The sequence below is a fragment of the Vombatus ursinus genome, unplaced genomic scaffold, assembly GCF_900497805.2.
Source record: "Vombatus ursinus unplaced genomic scaffold, bare-nosed wombat genome assembly UNPS02009062.1, whole genome shotgun sequence".
NCBI lineage: Eukaryota > Metazoa > Chordata > Mammalia > Diprotodontia > Vombatidae > Vombatus > Vombatus ursinus.
In genome coordinates this window covers 7,739,626-7,757,624 of record NW_020948840.1, presented here as the reverse complement: position 1 = coordinate 7,757,624, position 17,999 = coordinate 7,739,626, and the positions used below count along the sequence as shown (strand labels likewise).

The 17,999-nt window shown below is 34.4% G+C and overlaps 1 protein-coding gene and 1 pseudogene across 3 annotated transcripts in view; one reads left to right on the top strand and one right to left on the bottom strand.

Annotated features, from left to right (window-relative positions):
• FEZ2 (fasciculation and elongation protein zeta 2) overlaps positions 1–17,999 on the bottom strand; it is a 62,335-nt gene that overhangs the window by 10,253 nt on the left and 34,083 nt on the right. The window contains exon 6 of one of the 3 annotated variants that reach the window (XM_027850533.1): positions 14,046–14,365. The exons of the other annotated variants lie outside the window; for them this stretch is intronic. Within the exon in view, the coding sequence (XP_027706334.1) occupies positions 14,351–14,365 (15 nt within the window). The 3' untranslated portion in view covers positions 14,046–14,350. Of the gene's footprint in view, positions 1–14,045; positions 14,366–17,999 lie in introns of those variants that run through there. 3 annotated transcript variants of the gene reach the window in all.
• Positions 4,137–4,970, top strand: LOC114034602 (annotated as a pseudogene).

Here is a 17,999-nt window from a genome sequence, read left to right as displayed (position 1 = left end):
AAAGAAGTTCAAAGACTATTAGTAAGAATTTACCATGATGACATAAGTGTCCACGAGATAAGCAGTTAGAAAAATGCTGCTATTCATTCAGAAATAACATGCTCTCTTTATGACTTTGATTTCACAATTCAAAATAGAAGTAATAGATTTCAAACAAGCATTTCCATGAATATTTTTACCTGATTCTGCTGCCAGGTAAATTTATTCCAAGGACACATTTCAAATAGAATATTATGGGGTTTTTTATCTGAATACAGTTTTTAAGTCAACTGGTAATTAAATTTAGATTGAAACAATATTTTTAAATAGCTTTTCAAAATATTTAACTATTTTTTTTTTTGCCAAACTTCTATTAAACATTATGCACATTTCCATTAAAAGTTTACAAGCCTCAGACAAAAACCATTTGCCAAATGTTGATAGTCTTATTTGGGAAGTTAATTACTACTTCTTACCCATTTAGATACTGAAAAATGTGGGTTGCATGCAACTCAGTAGAAAAATGGAACTTTGAGCAGTAGATATGCTTTTGGAGAAAGTGAAAATTTGCTAGACCTGTTACCTAAAACTCCATTTCAGTTCTAGGAACCAGCACTGGCCTAATCTGACCAGCAAACTATGTGACTTCCTAGAATTGATTTCCTGGAATACATTGTCCAAGTCAAGCTTTTTCCTAACAACCTAACTTGATTTGTAACCAACCTAAAAATTAAATCAGGAATGGAGTAGAGATCGGGAAGAGCCTGAAGGCCCTTGACTCAGCCATAACTTATCCTACAGGATAAGTGATTAAGAAAAATGGCACCCTAGAAAGGAAGAAGCCAATTCCTGGTAGGCCTAGGACTTCTATTCCCTCTACTTGTTAAGGGAAAGGTCAGTCAATCAACACATTCATTTACTCAGTTCCTACCTTACAAAGAATATTGTGAGGAGACACAAAAGAAACAGGAGATAGAGTCTCTCTGACCTCAAGAAACTTTCAATCCAGTACTAGCTCTTCAATGACTAGTTGTGTGACCTACCACAAGCTGCTTAACCTTGCTAAATTCCATTTTCATCATCTATCAAATAAGACAGTTTGAATGAATATCTAAAATCTATTCCTACTTCAAAATGCTATGATTTTATGATTCTACTACCCTGAATAGTGGTTGACACTAGAATCAGGAAGATAATTTGGAATATCAAAAATGATCATATTAAAATATCCAGATTTAAATATTTCAAATCATCAGTAATAACAATAAATTAATAGGTCTTTATGGTTTAGAAGGCACTTTACATATATCTCATTTTTTTTCTCAAAACAATTGTGAGGTAAGTAGTACAAATATATTACCTTCATTTTACAGTTGGGGATCAGAAAAAGCAAATGACCAAACCAAATTCTCAAACCTATGTCTTCTGACACTAAGTCCGGTGCCTTTTTCACTACTGCAGCTGCTTCTCTGATAAAAAATGCAACTTCCATATGGGTTGCCAGAGAGTACAATGTACATAGAGATGAGGCTAGCTCAAACAATCACGATGAGGCTATAGTGAGGGGTTCTATGTAGAGAACAAGCAGCTCTTCTCTCTCTACAGAAGATAACCCTCTTCAAAGAAGACAAGCTGTCTGTGAAGCTTGGCCTGTGGAACTTGGATGTATTCCTAATTTTGGCAGACTCTCTCAGTATCTCTTCTATTGAACTAGCTTCCTGCCCCTTCATGTAACAGCCTAGGAAATAACCTAGAATCAAAGAATTACAGCGTTGAGAGCTGGAAGAGGTCTTAAAGATCATCTAGTCCAACCCCCTCATTTTACAAATATGGAAAATATGGCCCAGAGAAGTTAAATTATTTGCCCAAAGTCACACAGTAAGTAACAGAGGCCACATTCAAACCCAGCTCGTTGACTCACTGAATCTCTCTCTTCCTTTAAAACACATCTCAAGCACCATCTTCTAAGTAAAACCTTTATTGATCTCCCTCAAAGCTAGTGGCCTCCCTTCTAATCTACCTCATTTTAATTACATTGAATATATTTGTATTTATTTTGTATATAGTTATATATGTTATATGTGTAATATATACATACATACATACATATATATATATATATACACACATATATATATATATCATATGAGCTCTTTGCATGTAGGAATTGTTTCATTCTCTGTATCCCCAGTGTCTATCATAGTGCCCGGCATGTCATAGGCACTTAATATTTTATTGAGTGGTTGACTAACTGACTCCAAGTCTAACGTTCTTTCTGCTACACCATATCCCCTTGTCCTAGTGGGATTGTGAGTGGATATGTGCATATCCCAGTGGGCTGATATTTTCCAGGTTCCTCTCCCATCTTATCCCAGATTCTTCTCATGCTAAGTGTCAGATAAGTATCTACCATTTTCTCTGCTCCTCTGGAATAGGCACATTCAATTTGATAAACTTTTTTATTAAGCTTCTGCTAAGTGCAGGAAATTGTGCATGAAGCACACAAAGACAAAAACAAAAATGGCCTAGTTAACTTACAACCTGGCACTTAGTAGGCACTTAATAAATGCTTATTGATTGATTGGATTCTATGGGATAAAGTCAAGCTGCTTTGAAAACAAAATTTTATTCATTTGGCAACAATGTTCTTTTTCTCATTCAGTTGTAAAATGCTAAGTAATCTAAAAGAGCTAAATTTCATTTTAAATCTATAACAGTTGTTCATGCATTGTCTACAATCCCCAAAGTCCTATCTGGAATCTACAACAACAAGAGCAAAGAATCTTTAATTTTACTTTTTTGCTTCCACGTCAGGCTGAGCCTGAAAGCCAAATGAGTTCACCTGGAATATTTTAAGCACTATTTTCCTCCTAAATCTTTGTGCTTCTACAGCAAGCCCCTCCCAATAGCCAGTTCTCATCTCAAGATCTGCTAAAATCTCACTAACCAAACAGCTTCCAATTCTGTTTCCACCAAAGCTCACTTGCAATCAGCAACATCCCTACAATCTTGCATTCAAGAGAAAAGGCATGATAGTAAGATGAAATATTTTACTTCAAATTACACTTTTAAAATTGGAAAGGGTCTCAGTGGCTATCTAGTCCAGCCTAAACCCCCAAAAGAAACACAACTATATTTTACTATGTAAGTGGCCATCCATCCTCTGTTTGAACACCACCGATGAAGGGGAACCCTTTATCACCTATGGCAGTACATTCCACTTTTGGCCAGCTCTAGCGACTAGGAAATTGTTCCTAAGTCTAAATTGGTCTCTTTGGAACTCCTACTCGTTGTTCCTGGTCCATTTTCAGGAGGCCAAATGGAACAAATCAACATTCATGTCCACCCTGAGTTTTCTCTTCTCCCATTCCTTCAAACAATCCTCATAATATGGCCCTTGACATCCTGACTGCCCTATTCTTGATGCTTTCAAGCTTCCATCAATGTTCTTCTTAACTTGTGAAATCCAAAACTAATCATAACACTCCAGATGCAGTATGACTAAGGCAGAGTAGAAAGGAACTATCATATCCTTATTCTTGAAAACTATACTTCTCTGAATGTAAAACAAGATTATAACAGTTTTTGTGGCAGCCATATCACATTGCTGATATAATTAGCTTGAATCTACCAAAACCCTAAGATCTTTTCAAACTGCTAACCTTTTCTTCCCCCTCCTCTATACTTGTGAGATTGATTTTCCAAACCCAAACACAAGACATCATACCTATCCCTACTGAATTTCACCTTATTAGATTCAGCTCAATGCTATAGAAAGGAGACATCTATTGGGATCCTGCCTTAGTTATCCAGTGTATTAGCTATCCCTCATACCTAACGCATTGAAAATTTTATGTAGAGGCCATTTTTGCCTTTATCCAAATCATTCATCAAAATGCTAAATAACCAAAGGCCAAGCCCAGATCTCTGGGGTCCACCCTTCAACCACCCTAAATTGATATTAAACCCTCAATGATTACTTTTTGTCCAGTAGTCCAAGGAATTCAAAATCCATCCAATCATCTAGCCCAAATGGTTCTCAATTCTTTGCTAAAATCTACACAAACTATATCTAAAGAATTCCCCTAATCAGTTTAGGTAACCCTGTCAAAAAAGGAAATAAGACTATTCTGGCATAACCTCCTGTTAGTGAAAACATGATAGCTCTTTGTAACTACCATTTCGTTTTTAGACTTCTCATTAATCATCTTTTTAGTGATCCATTCTAGGATTTTACTAGGAATCAACATCAGGTTCACTGGCCCATGGTTTTCTGACTCAGTTCTCTTCTCTTCTTCAACAAATACAACATTTAGGAAGCCAGACAGAAAGTAAGTGAGCCAGGAGGGAAATGTTAAGGTAATAGAAGGGAATAAGAAATTGGTGAGGCAAGTAGACCAGTAGAGGCCCAAGAGAAACTAAAACCTGCCTTATTCCTTGGTCCTCCACTCCTCCACCTCAGAATTCCCACTAGATTGTATTCAGTCCAACCTAGCATTGGCCTAAAGGCTGATAGTGGATCAGGAAAAGAAGCTCAAAGTTGATTCTTTCAGGGAGCAGATCACAAGTAATGCAGAATATTTAGTGGCAAATTTTTTACCCAAAGAAGTTCTAAGAACTTGATAGTTTTTTGAAGGAGACTCTTAAAACAACTATGATTTAGCCTAGGTCCACTCAGACATGAATTTCCCTGTCCCTGATCCAATCCTTCTCGTCAATAACCATGACAAACCACATAAACTCCATCTGAAGAAAAGGAAGTTGGATGAGTGCAAAGAAGCCTTCCAGGGCATCAAGGTGACAGTGATGTCTAATGGGATGATAAAAGCAAACAACAACTGGTGGACATTATTAAAAAAGTAAAATCTAAATGCCAAATATTGATCAAGAAATGCAACAAGATCAAAATGTGGGTAGAGGTCTTTATTTCCAGTATAGAGGATAGGAACAACTCTGTTATATCCATCCAGGCTAGGCAGCACAACAGATAGAGCGCTGGGTCTAGAGACAAGTGGCGTAGGTTGTTTCCTGAACTGCATCTTCCTACCACAAGGACCTTTGGAATTATTAGACTTTTGGCTGAGCTACTCGCTCTTTCAGAGGTCTTTTGATGTCTTTTGTGAGGTTTTCAGTTTCCCATCTATAGCTCTGCTACCATGTACATATTCATGATTCTATTACTCAACCTCCCATGTCCTAGTCAGTTATCCCAACTCAGAGAGTCAGATGACCAAGCTAAGAGGACAAGGATTCAATTGACAGGAACAGTCTGTTCAACCTAAGCAAAGGGATGAGAAAAGTCACTCAACATCCTTTGACTCAGGGTCTTGAATGTGAGTTGTTAAAAAAAACTGATCAACTATTTAGCGCTTCCCAAATCAGTTACAAATGGGAGGATGGGAATTCCTGGAGCTAAGATCCAGATGTTACTGCTGGACTTCTTCCTTTTTGGAATATTTCTCCCAAGAAGGATAGGACAGATCAGAAACATGAAGAACTGATTCTTCTTTAATTCTCTGGATATATTTCATTCATCATTACAGGTTCCTCAACAGGCCCCCTCAAACAGTTACCTATCAAAGAGAATCTGCTTTTGCTCCCAACAGTCCCCCTACCTTGCGTACAGCTGTTACCACATTTGTTTCTAACTCCATTATATGCCACTTTGCCTATAAGCTCCATGTCATTTACATGCCCTAGAATGCCCTACCTACAAATCTCTGCCTCTACCAAAGAATTTTTTGTAGAGCTAGGAAAAATAACAAAAAATTCGTCCGTAAGGAAAAAAGGTCAAAAATTTCAATGAAAAAAAATGTGAAGGAAGGTGGCCTAGCACTACTAGATTTCAAACTATATTACAAGGTGGTAATCATCAAAACAATCTGGTACTGACTAAGAAACAAAGTAGTGGATCAGTGGAATAGATTATGTGTACAATACACAGTAGTAAATGTAATAGTAATACATTACATAATAGTAATACCATAGTAATGCATAGTAATCTATTGATAAACCCAAAGATCTAAGATCTAAGGGTAAGAATTCACTATTTGACAAAAATTGCTCCGAAAACTGGAAAGCAGTTTGCCAGAAACTAGGTATAGACCAGCACCTCACACTGTTTAACAAGATAATATCAAAATGGATAAATGAATCAGAGATAAAGAGTGATATCATAAGTAAATTAGGAGAGCATGGGAAATCATATGTGTCAAATTTATGGATAACGGAAAAGTTCATGACCAAGAGATAGAGAAGATTACGGGAAGCAAAATGGATAATTTTAATTACATGAAATTAAAAAGCTTTTGCAAAAATAAAACCAATTCAGTCAAGATTAGAAGGAAAGCAAGAATCTGGGGCCGAGGGTAGGGGGAATTTTATATCAAGTTTCTCTGATAAGCGTTTCATTTCTCAAATACATAGGGAATGGAGCCAAATTTATAAAAATAAGAACCATTCCCCAGTTGAAAAACGGTCAAAGGATATGAATGAACGGTTTTCAGAAGAAATCAAAGCTATTGTAGTCACATGAAAAAATGTTCTTAATTGCTTCTAATTAGAGAAATGCAAATTAAAACAACTCTGAGGTAACACTTCCAACATGACAGAAAAGGGAAATGACAAAAAAAGATGTGGAAAAACAGGGACACTAATACACTGCTGGTGTTGTGAACTAATTCAACCATTCTAGAGAACAATTTGGAATTATGCCCAAAGGGTTACCCTTTGACCCAGCAATACCAGTACTAGGTCTATATCACAAAGAGGTCAAAGAAAAGGGAAAAGGACTTATTTGTACAAAAATATTTATAGCAGCTCTTTCTGTAGTGGCAAATAATTGGAAACTGAGGGGATGCCCATCAATTGTGGAATGGCCAAACAAGTTGTAGTATATGATTGTGATGAAATACTATTGTGCTTTATGAAATGATGAGCAGGATGCTTTCAGAAAAACCTGGGAAAACATGTATGAACTCATGCAAATTGAAGTGAGCAGAACCAGGAGAGCATTGTACACAGTAACAACAATATTGTAAGGATGATCAACTATGAAAGATTTAGCTACTCTGATCAAGACAGCGACCCAAGACAATTCCAAAGAATCCATGATGAAAAATGCTATCCACCTCCAGAAAGAGAACTGAGGAACTTTGAAGGCAGATTGAAGCATGCTTTTTTTTTTTTTTACTTCATTTTTGGTTGGGTTTTTTATTTGGTCTGTGTTTTCTTTGCAACATGGTTAATATGGAAATATGTTTTGTATGACTTCATATATATAGTCTATATTAAATTGCTTGCCTTCTCAAGAAGGAAGGAGGGACAGAATATGGAACCCAAAATTTTTAAAAATATCTTTTTACATATAATTGAGAAATAGTTAATGAAATAAATAAAAATATATATTTAAAAATTAATATTAAGAGGGCCTTTGTTATATCTCATATACAAGTCCCAGAAGGACAACAGACCTCACTATTATTGATATTAGGTCAATAAATCACTGCCTCAGTGCACCTGGAAATCACCAATCATCATTACTCTTCATTTCTTCCTCTGACCATTACTGGATGTGGTTCTTCTATATCCTTACCTCGAGAATAAGCTAATGGTTCCTTCTCAAAGTATTCAGCTCTTTCCTCATCAAGAAGACCCTCAAATTAGTTTGGTTTGGGTTTTTTTTTCTCAAAGTGCATATTTGTCCCTTTTCTTCTCTTCCACTCCTTTATCATTCTTCCCCCTCTAACCTCCTGTCAACTAAAACCACACTTCTGTTATTTTTAAGGAATACTTTATTGCTCCTAGTACCCTGGGAAGAAGAAAAGCATTTCTCAAGTCCTTTCACATTGTTCAGAAACACAGATCAACCTACACCTGTAACATAGATAGCCATCATTTGGCTATGGTAGAAACGTGAAATATTACAAGTTCAGTGCAAGTCACTGCACAATCCACCATAGTTTCCATGCGGGTTGAGATTTTTTAACTATTTGTGAGTATTTATAACCAAGTGCTGAGCCAGACATTTAAAGTCTTTCCTTAGTCAGCAGCTCCAAAGCTACATCCAGTTTTTCCTCTCCTTGCTAACCTTCTATCACCCACCACTCATCAATTCTACCAGTGTGCTTTGCCCACCAGTATGTTCCACTCACTTTCTCTCTTACCTGGCTATTGCAACTACCTTCTTTCCCTTCCCCATTCCCTAATTCTACCAAATCTCACTCCTTCAGCCTTCTCTCATAGAAGCTACATGTACAGTCTATACCTGGAGATCATGTTCCTTCAAAGTTTCTTCAATTTCTCCAAATTTCTCCTTCCCAAACTCAGTCTCTTGCCTTCTTCACAAGTCTAAAGCCTTTCAAATCACCTATACACTTTTTCCTCCATATTCAGCTCAACTCTTTCCCCCTTCCCCTGATCCCTCATCCCTGATCCTCTCATAGCCTTCTCCCACAAAGTGCCCACAGATGAAGTAACAAAAACATAAATGACTACCTGTCATATAGCTTGCTGGTAAGAAATCCTCCTGATGAGTAATTTTTTATAGGTAGTTGGAGGGCACAGTGGATGGAATACTGCACCTGGAGACGGGAAGTCCAGGATTCCATTCCAGCATCAAACACTTAATAGTTGGGTGACCCTTGAGCCAGTGGAGATTTTGAGCCATTTTGATCTTATAAAACTAATTATAAAATTTATAATTATATAATTATAACATATAAATATATATAATATATATGTGTATATATATATATATATAAAATATATAATTATATAATTATTTTAAAAAACTATTATTTTCCCAGTTAGGGGACCCAACACTATTTTAGCATTTAGTTTAGTACAAGATTAAAAATAAAAAGAACAGGATACTGATGCTACCCCTGCTCATTACTACCTTGTTATCTTGACAAGTCCCTTTGTTTTCCTGGCCTTCAGTTTTCTCATCTGTAAAATAAATGCAGCCAGACAAGATGAGATCTAAGAAGGCCTCTCACCCTAAATTCTATCATCCTAATAGCTAATTCTCATTTCTACATAGAAATGAAGATGCAAATAGCAACCTCACAAAATATGTATGTAAATTAGGTTAGAAGAAGGAAGGAGGGAAGGAGAAAGAAGCAAACAAACTTATCATGGTCCTGGATGTTATCATAGGATCAGAGATTTATAGCTAAAAATTACCTTGAAGGTCATCTAGTCCAAAATCGTTGTTTTACAGATAAAAAACTAAGGCCGTGCTAAGTGATAAGGAAACCAAAAAAAAAAAAAAAAAAAAAGGAACCAAAACAGTCCTTGACTTCAAGGAGTCATTATTTTATTGGAGAGACCACATGTAAATAAGTATATACAAGATAAATACAGAACAAATAGAAAGCAATCACAGACGGGAAAGCACTACCAACTGGGGGATCAGGAATCCTACAGAAGAAGAAAATATATCTTCCTCTATTCGTTGTAGGGATGAGGGGCTGTGGGCATGGAACACTGCATATACTATCAGACTCAACTGATAGGTCAGTTAGTTTTGTTGAATTTTTTTTTTATGCTTTATTACAAGGGATAACTTTCTGATTTGGGGAGAAGGGATGCATTCAGAAATGTAGGTGATATAAAAAACAAAAAATATCCATACAAATTTTAAATTAAAAATATAAATGAACACAGAGAGTACTTTTTTTAAGAAGAACTCAAAAGTGGCATATTCACATATTGTCAGGATTTTTTTAAAGCAGAGGAGAAATGATTAGAAAAAAATTATTGTTATGTTAATTTACCATAATTTCAATTCATATTTTTTAAAGTCTTTGCAGACAGGAACCACCTCAGTTATTCCTTTTGTATGCCAGAGACGGATGCTAATAAAATACACTCTATATATACACCTGTTGACTTGAGTTAATTTGACACCATTTATAAATGGTACGTAACAAAGTAGTAAAGAGATTTCATATCTTACATAATCCTAAGAATCACATCTTAACCATACAGTACAATACATGTAGAATCAACACTTAATGATGATGTAATCAGATGTAATGGACAAAATACCAAACTGTTAAGACAGAAGATCTTAGATTTACAGCTGAAAAGTACTTTAAAGGCCACAGAGTTCACCCCCCTTATTATAGAGGAGGAAAATGAGACCAGAAAAGTTAAATAAGCTGGCCAAAATCACATAGTTAGCAATACAAATGCCAGTCCTTCACTGAGATAATAATTTCTTATAGGACCTTGAACAAAGCAGCAGATCTAGAGATATCAGTTTTCTGACCTATAAATTGAGGAAGTTTAATAAATATCTAAGTTCCCTTCCTGCTCTAAAATTCTACAAAATCAACCAATTAATAAATATACATGTTTAATACCTAATAGTGGCACAGTACAAAGATCTATGCAGTTCCTACTCTAAAAAAGTGTTCAATTTATTTTGGGCAACAAGATACAAACCATATGGAAAATTAAACAACACAATGGAGGTGGCAAAGGAAATATGGAAGTTGTAGGATAAGAGGAAAGTAGCAACTATCAGAAAATAAGGGAAACGGAAGGTTGAAGTGGAAAAACAAAAGAACAAAGACAAAGAAGAGATTAGGCATGAGACAAAAGAAAAGTTACTCCTAAGAAGTAAAATGAAAGCTCCACACGAGATTTTTTTTAATTGTTAAAAACAAGATTTTTTTTAAAAATTGTCACATAAATTCACATGTGACAAGAACTGCATAAAACTTTCTTTCTACCTTACCCCCTCGATTTCAAAGCAACTGAAATAAAAATGGCAAAATTCAAAGAAATATAGGTTAAACTTTTCTTATTGGTAACCTTTAACCTCATTCAGAAGCACTGCATTGTGAATTTGTGAACCAACAGAGCACCAAGATATACTTATGGTTCTTTAGCTGAGTGAGAAGAATGGCCTAATCTACATGAGAGTTTCATGTGCTGGAATGAACAATACAAGAGCACAGTGAATTAGATTTTTTTTTTTGCTGACTATCTGCTCACCCAGTAAACCCAGACACTGATGAAACCAAACCTCAAGGTTACAAATGCAAAACAAAGTAAAGGTTATGCATAAATAAAAAGTTGTACATTTTAATTAAAATAAATGACAGTAACAACTATGATATAAAATCCAATTTACTTGGTGTTTATTGGATGTTTAGAAGTTCATTCCTCTAATGAAACACGGGCTAACCATTTCCAAAATTGAAATATGAATGGCAGGTTTAGTTTACAAAGAGTTAAGCTGGTGAAGACATGGGCCTACTTTTTGGAATTTATCCAATCAATTTTTTTTACTAGTTTTCTCACAAAACAATTATGACATCCATGTAATAAGTCCCTTGCAGAAGGGAATTTTTGATAAGACCATGTTTAAGACGTAGGGAAATGATTAAGCATTACAATATTTACCTAATTACTAATCCCGCTACTGAAAAGGTGCCAAAGAAACATTAATACATAGATTGGGGGAGTTAATTACTTGGTCCAGTGTTTAAGTAACATTACTCATACTTGAGAATGTGCACAATTGCCTAATGACCACTTCCTTCCCTAGTTGAGTATATCCTTAAACTATTACCACTGGTCATTCACAGGAAGATTTTTTTTTTTGCATAAAACTAGAAACAACAGAGTATAAATAAGATATAAAGAGTAAAGACAATAAATAACATCCTGAGTTAAAGGGAATAGCCACATTTTCCAAGATCTTTCAAGTCTACACATGAATATTCCAAAAAGCTACAACTCTAGGGTCTAAAATTCCTCCCATCAATATCTCTGTAACACCTACTCTTAAAGTTAATTCACATTTTTCTTCTCTTCAACCAGAAAAATAATAATTCAGATTCTCTTAGCTGAGAACCTGACTTAAAAAACTGAGATACGGGGCAGCTAGGTGATGTAGTGGATAGAGAACTGGCCCTGGGGTGAGGAGGACCTGAGTTCAAATCCAGCCTCAGATGCGTGATACTTACTAGCTGTGTGACCTTAGGCAAGTCACTTAACCCCGACTGCCTCAAAAGAAAAAAAAAAAACTGAAGATAACCTATAAAATAGAAATTACTATCTGTGACACCTCTAAAATCAGTCAAAAATATTAAACTGGAACTTCTAACACCTTTAGGAAATTCAAGGTCCTTCTGGACAAAAAAAGAAAGAATGGAAAACACCATGAAAATTCAAAAGCAAAAATAATCTGATACAGTATAAGAATGAGTGGTGAGGGGTACCAAGAGGTCACACACACACATATATATACACACACACAATTATGTTGAAAAGTATACTGATCCAGGTCAAGGAAATGAAGACAGTTGGATGAAAATGGGGCCAACAGAAACCTATTACACTACTGCTACTATATCCTTTTCTCATCTCCAGTTATTTCCTAATAGTGAGCAAATTCTATGAGTAGGATCAGACCAGATTCTTTTAGCCTAAAGCTCTAAGTAGAAATAAGTTTAAGTGGTACCAAAATGCTCCTGGAAACAAATTCATATCTCTGGCCTCTCCCCAATAACATTTTCTGTACCCAAGAATTCAAAACTATGAGAAGAAAGTAAAGAAATAAAATTATGATTTATTACTGTGTGGCAATACAAATTATTTTCAATAAAGTTTAAATGATATAATCTTCAAATGCCAAATTCTGGGTTTGCTGGATTTTTTTGTTTTTAATAAGGGAAATTTTTTTTGTTCAACATGATCAGAATATAGAAGCAAAGAGGCATATTCATCTTTGGCTTAACCAATGGCTTTACAAGAAGGTAGAAAAGTTCTGATATCAAACTGAAGTTATTTTAAATATAGTTAAAACAAATTGTTTCACATGTGTTTCAAAGCATGGATCCTAGCAAAAGGCAGAAAACTGAATTGAAATATGACAGATAAAGGTCTTGAGACCTTTTTTTCAAAGTAAAGAATTTTTATTTTACAAGTGTTTCATTAGAATAAAAAAAAAAAAAGAAGCAATAACAAGATTTCCAAGGCTGCTGACCTAACACGAACTGAGATCTAATTGGAATAGAACCCATCTAACTTTTTTTTTCCTTCTAAAGTACATTCTAAAATTTTATTCAACTGACAGTAAATTTGGTAATGAAATTAAACTGCCACTAAGTATTTTCAAAAGTCATTTAAGGATGGAATGAAAAGATCATTACTAGCCATTATAGCAATTTGTATTTGAGCATTCTAAGCATCTATTAGGATAAACCACATACCGGAATACTGAAACTTTTACACAGACTTGTCATATCCTCTTTACACATCAAATGGGCACAGTTGGTGTCAACATTTTAGTTGGGCAATGTAAAGTCTAGTGTTATCATTATCTGCAATAATCAGCATAAAATACTGTCAAATAACGCAAAAATACCAAAAACAGATCATAAATAGTGCTCTGTGGAAAATGTTTATATCAAAAAACAAATCTGTACCATTGGCAACAAGAAATTTTAGACCATCTCTTTAAAACATGTAATAATTAACAATATATTTATACATCTATGTAAAATCTTCCTAAAATTTAAGATGCACATGTTTTATCAACAAAACTATTTCAAATATGATTAAATGCTCAAAGCATATAGGACCTCAGTTTTGTAAATGTCTTTATAACATCCAGTTCAATGAAAAGATGTGCTTTCATTTTCCAGTTAATAGTTATAACTGATATTGTTGTCCTCATGCAGCTACTAATTCTGAAGCAACACAGTGAACCAAAAGAGCTCAGGTTTTGGAATAAAAGGAACTGTGTTCAAATCCCACCTCTGCCAACTTCTGTGTGATCCTGAGGCAAGTCCTCAGTTTCAACAGCCCATAAAATAAGGAAATTGAACTAGATGACCTTTAAAAGCCCTTCCAATTCTAAATCTATGATCTTATAATTCATCTGGTGAGAAGTACTTTATGAAAGATACATTCACAAGTTACTCTCTATTTAAATATTTAATACATTTTAGTAATGTAGAGTACCTATAATTTACATACCAGCATACTGATGAATACTTTAATAAAACAATCATATTTTTTCAAATGTATCAGAACTATTAGGAGAATTTAAATCTTTTTTATGGTAATGACTGCTTCTTGCTTTTGATGTTGGGATTGGTAGGTTCTCATAAAATATTGCTCTAAATAATAAAAATAACAGACATTTATAGCACTTTAAAGTTTACAAAGCATATTATGTACATTTTAGCTTTAGATTACCTATTAAAGTAGGTGATATTATTATTCCCATTTTACAGATGAGAAAAGTCAATGATTTGCCCATGGTCACACAGGCAGCGCCAGAAGTGAAATCTAAACCCAACTCTTTCTATCCAAGGTAAAGATCTCAGATATTCTAGGGCTGAGGTCAGTAAATTTTTTCCTGAAAAGGGTCAGATAACAAAATTTTAGACTTTGCAGGCCAAAAGACAAAATCAAGTATTTTATGCAGTTACATAACAAGAAAGAAAACAAATTTCCACAAATTTTTATCAACAAAATTAAAAATATGATACTAACAGAGGGCATTTTTTTTTATAATGCAGGCCTACTAATGAGAAGAATGTTATTCTTTTTTTGGGGGAATAAACATTTCACTTAATTGAGGTTCAAAGTTAGTCTTCCCTATCACCAAAATAGACTGCAAATGTTCATCTGTTAATGCTATTGTGTAATAAGATTTTACCTATTTTATCTTTGAAAATGTTTTTTCACACAGACAGGTACTGCCAAATACTGATATCAATGCACAAGCATGATTTTAATTGAGAATATTCATCTCTTAAAAGGCATTTATAGCATTCTAGTAGATTTTTTTCTTGAGATTTGCCTTTTAGCATATTGACATTAAAGAATAATCACTTCCAATTGAAGATAAGGTTGAAGCTCCTCAATAGCAGTTAAATGAATTTTGAGATGTAGACATTTCTATTGCACTTACATCAAGATTCAAAAAGTGCTGCTGGAACTAGTTTGAGCTTAGAAAAGTTATCTACTGCAAATTTGGATAGAAATGGAGATCTCACTTCTTGTTTTAACTTTTGACAGCACAAGAATTGTATAAAGCAGCTAGACATTAGCTATGATTCAACTGTTAATTTTCATCAATTTACTGTAGTATCAGTTTCCCATAAAAGTGCTGTTTTGCCTTATAATTTTAGGTTGAATTCATTAAGAAATAACATCAAATATAGAGGAAAAGCTAATTTCCAAAGTCATTTACTAACCAGAGTTTTTTCTGTTGTCACATCTTCCAAGGAATCCTGAACAGTCTTGATATATGGATGAGAGACAACCTCACTATAAGGCAGCATTTTGTTCTCCCAAATCAATTTTTTTTTATAATCAAACAAACAATACACAGATCAGATTTTATATTCTTTTTATCTTTCAATTACTTGTGAAATGTCAAAGATACGGTACGTGATTAAAAGTTGCTTAGTAAAAGACTGATTGTTTTCTGCTCATATCCACATCAAGGATGCTCTTGATTTGAATACAGATAATTCTGTAAAGGTTTTGTATGAGTAGAAGAATATGCTTATGGGTTAGCTATGACTGATGTGCTCCTGGGTCACAGGACCCAGGATCAAGCCTCACCACTGATACTTACTACCTTTTCTGACCTTCGCAAATCACTTAACCCCCTTGGTTCTCAGTTTCTTGAAGTAGTTCAGCATCCCTGGACTAAACAAAGATATAACTTATAAACAAACCAGCACAAGCTACTCTATGAGGCATTATCATGGAAAGATACTTGAAATTGTTTTTTCATTACAATGATTGTTATTCATAATCTTAAGAAAATAAATATAGATCCCAATAGTGTGAGGAAAAAAATCCAAAGTTAAAAGAAAAATATGACTATATGAAACATAAGAATAGCAAATAATAAAGGAAATATGAATACTATTTGGAACTATCCTAAGAAATACTAAATACAAGCTCCAATAGTACAAAATCAACATTGAGTTTTGATGTGGATAAGTATCAACATTTCTGAGAAAATACTATACTTATAAAAGGTAATTCACACCTCAAACCTACTAAATGAACAGATAAGAAGGTTAATCATTTTCTAGAACCCAATTGTACAAATAGCAACTTCAATTCATGAAAAAAATAGCCAGAGTTTAATAAACCACCTATTACCATTTCTGGAATCATAGGTTTCAAGTATAAACCATACTCTTCACATTTAATATCTTAGAAAAATGTAAGAAGTAAGCACTAATATCTATGCCATGTCCTTACATCTAACCAGAGGTTTTGACACTAACAGCAAAGCAAGATTTTAAAGAGCAATTTCACAAGACTGAATCACCTAAGAAGTTCACAATCATTCTAAGTCTGTTTCACTACAGAAAATCAAATCACAATTAGTGTTCCTTTATCAAATCAACTTTTTAGCATAAATGACATGAAGCAGAGTTACCTAATGGCTCCAATTTTAACCAATCCTTGATATACCATGAAGCTGAAATCCAAAGATGTCTAGGAACTGATCTAAGGACAAAATTTTGTTTCTTTGAAAAGCATTCTTATTTGCCTTGCCTCATCTTAAAAAAAAAAAAAGCCATTCCTGTATTATTTACCATGTTTTTTAAAATGAAAAGTAAATTTTATCCTGTAACAGAGAAGCTTATTTGAAGGAAGAAATTTTTAAACTATGTGTGGTACGAATATAAAGTAATAAGTGATTTGTTTCTTTCAATATATAACAAAAGATGTAGCCAAATTTCCAAAGTAGTATTTTTCTTCAATGTAGTCATGGGGGAAAGGTGCAGTGCAATAGAAGGGAAGTGGGGCTAAACCCTTGTATTAACAGTACTATCATTGCTCAAAATATTTTTGGAACTCCTCTTTTGGAAATGCCTTCAGTGCCAGTTTATGAGTCACACAAGAAAAATCAGTCCCAGGTCCTGTCTTCCTGTCTCTGTCTAAATGTGTCTAGGCATAAAACTACACTACATGGAAAAACAAACCAATTTAAGATCTGGCATTTAAATCAGTGAATCACATGATTTAAGTAGTAGTACCTACACTATCACCTCTGTTGATTCAAAAAACTAGAAAACAATTGTATCCATCTTTGCTGCCCACAACCTACTTCCCCATCCATTCTTTCCTATTCTTATATAGCTATATTCTTTATAGATAAAGTTGTGGGTATGTATGCATTCTGAAGGAATCTAGAAAACAAAGCATTTCTGTAAGAAAGCAAGAAAGCTAGACATGTTAAGTAATATTCCCTCTTTAAATATACAAACTGTGCTGCTAGATTCTCTTTGTCAATTTCTATTTTTGCTTGAAAATATCCCTGCAAATAGAGACCACCTTGTACTGAGACCAATAATAGCACAGTATTTTAGGTGATGTGATACTTTTGTTTGGATTAACATCTCTGTGGCAGCACAGTAACTCAAGAATTGCATTCCCTCTCCAGGACTCACTCAACTTCAGTCTAGTCAATGATTTGTATTTGTCTACCACAGTACTTCCTACCTAAACTAATTGAGTCTCAGAACATTTGTGGGACTGGGAATATAGCAATGGAATGCATAAATACAAATCTAGATCATCTTGGGGCGTATGAAATATTCTCAGGATGAAAGGTCAGGAAAATTTGTTCATGAAACAAAGGAAAAAATAACATGCATGAAACAAAGGAACAAATAGCCTATTTTCATACTCCCAAAACTGATATACAGAAAAAGCATTTTTGGATACAGACATAATTTCTCGGTTATTATTTTACAGGAGAAATATGGGAAAATATTGCCAGCACAGAAATTTTCTAATGGAACCCTATTCACACCACATGAAACACCAAATATCTACTGAACAGAGTTTGAGAAATGCTGGTTTAGTAACTGCACTTGAGGAAAGGAACCCCTCATAATTTAGAAGGATCTATAATTTACATTGTAGCAAACCGTTTAACTGCTTTATAACTTTATCTTTGCCTTTTATTCTAGTCACATTCAGCAATGAAATAAAAAGGCCAGTTCACTTTA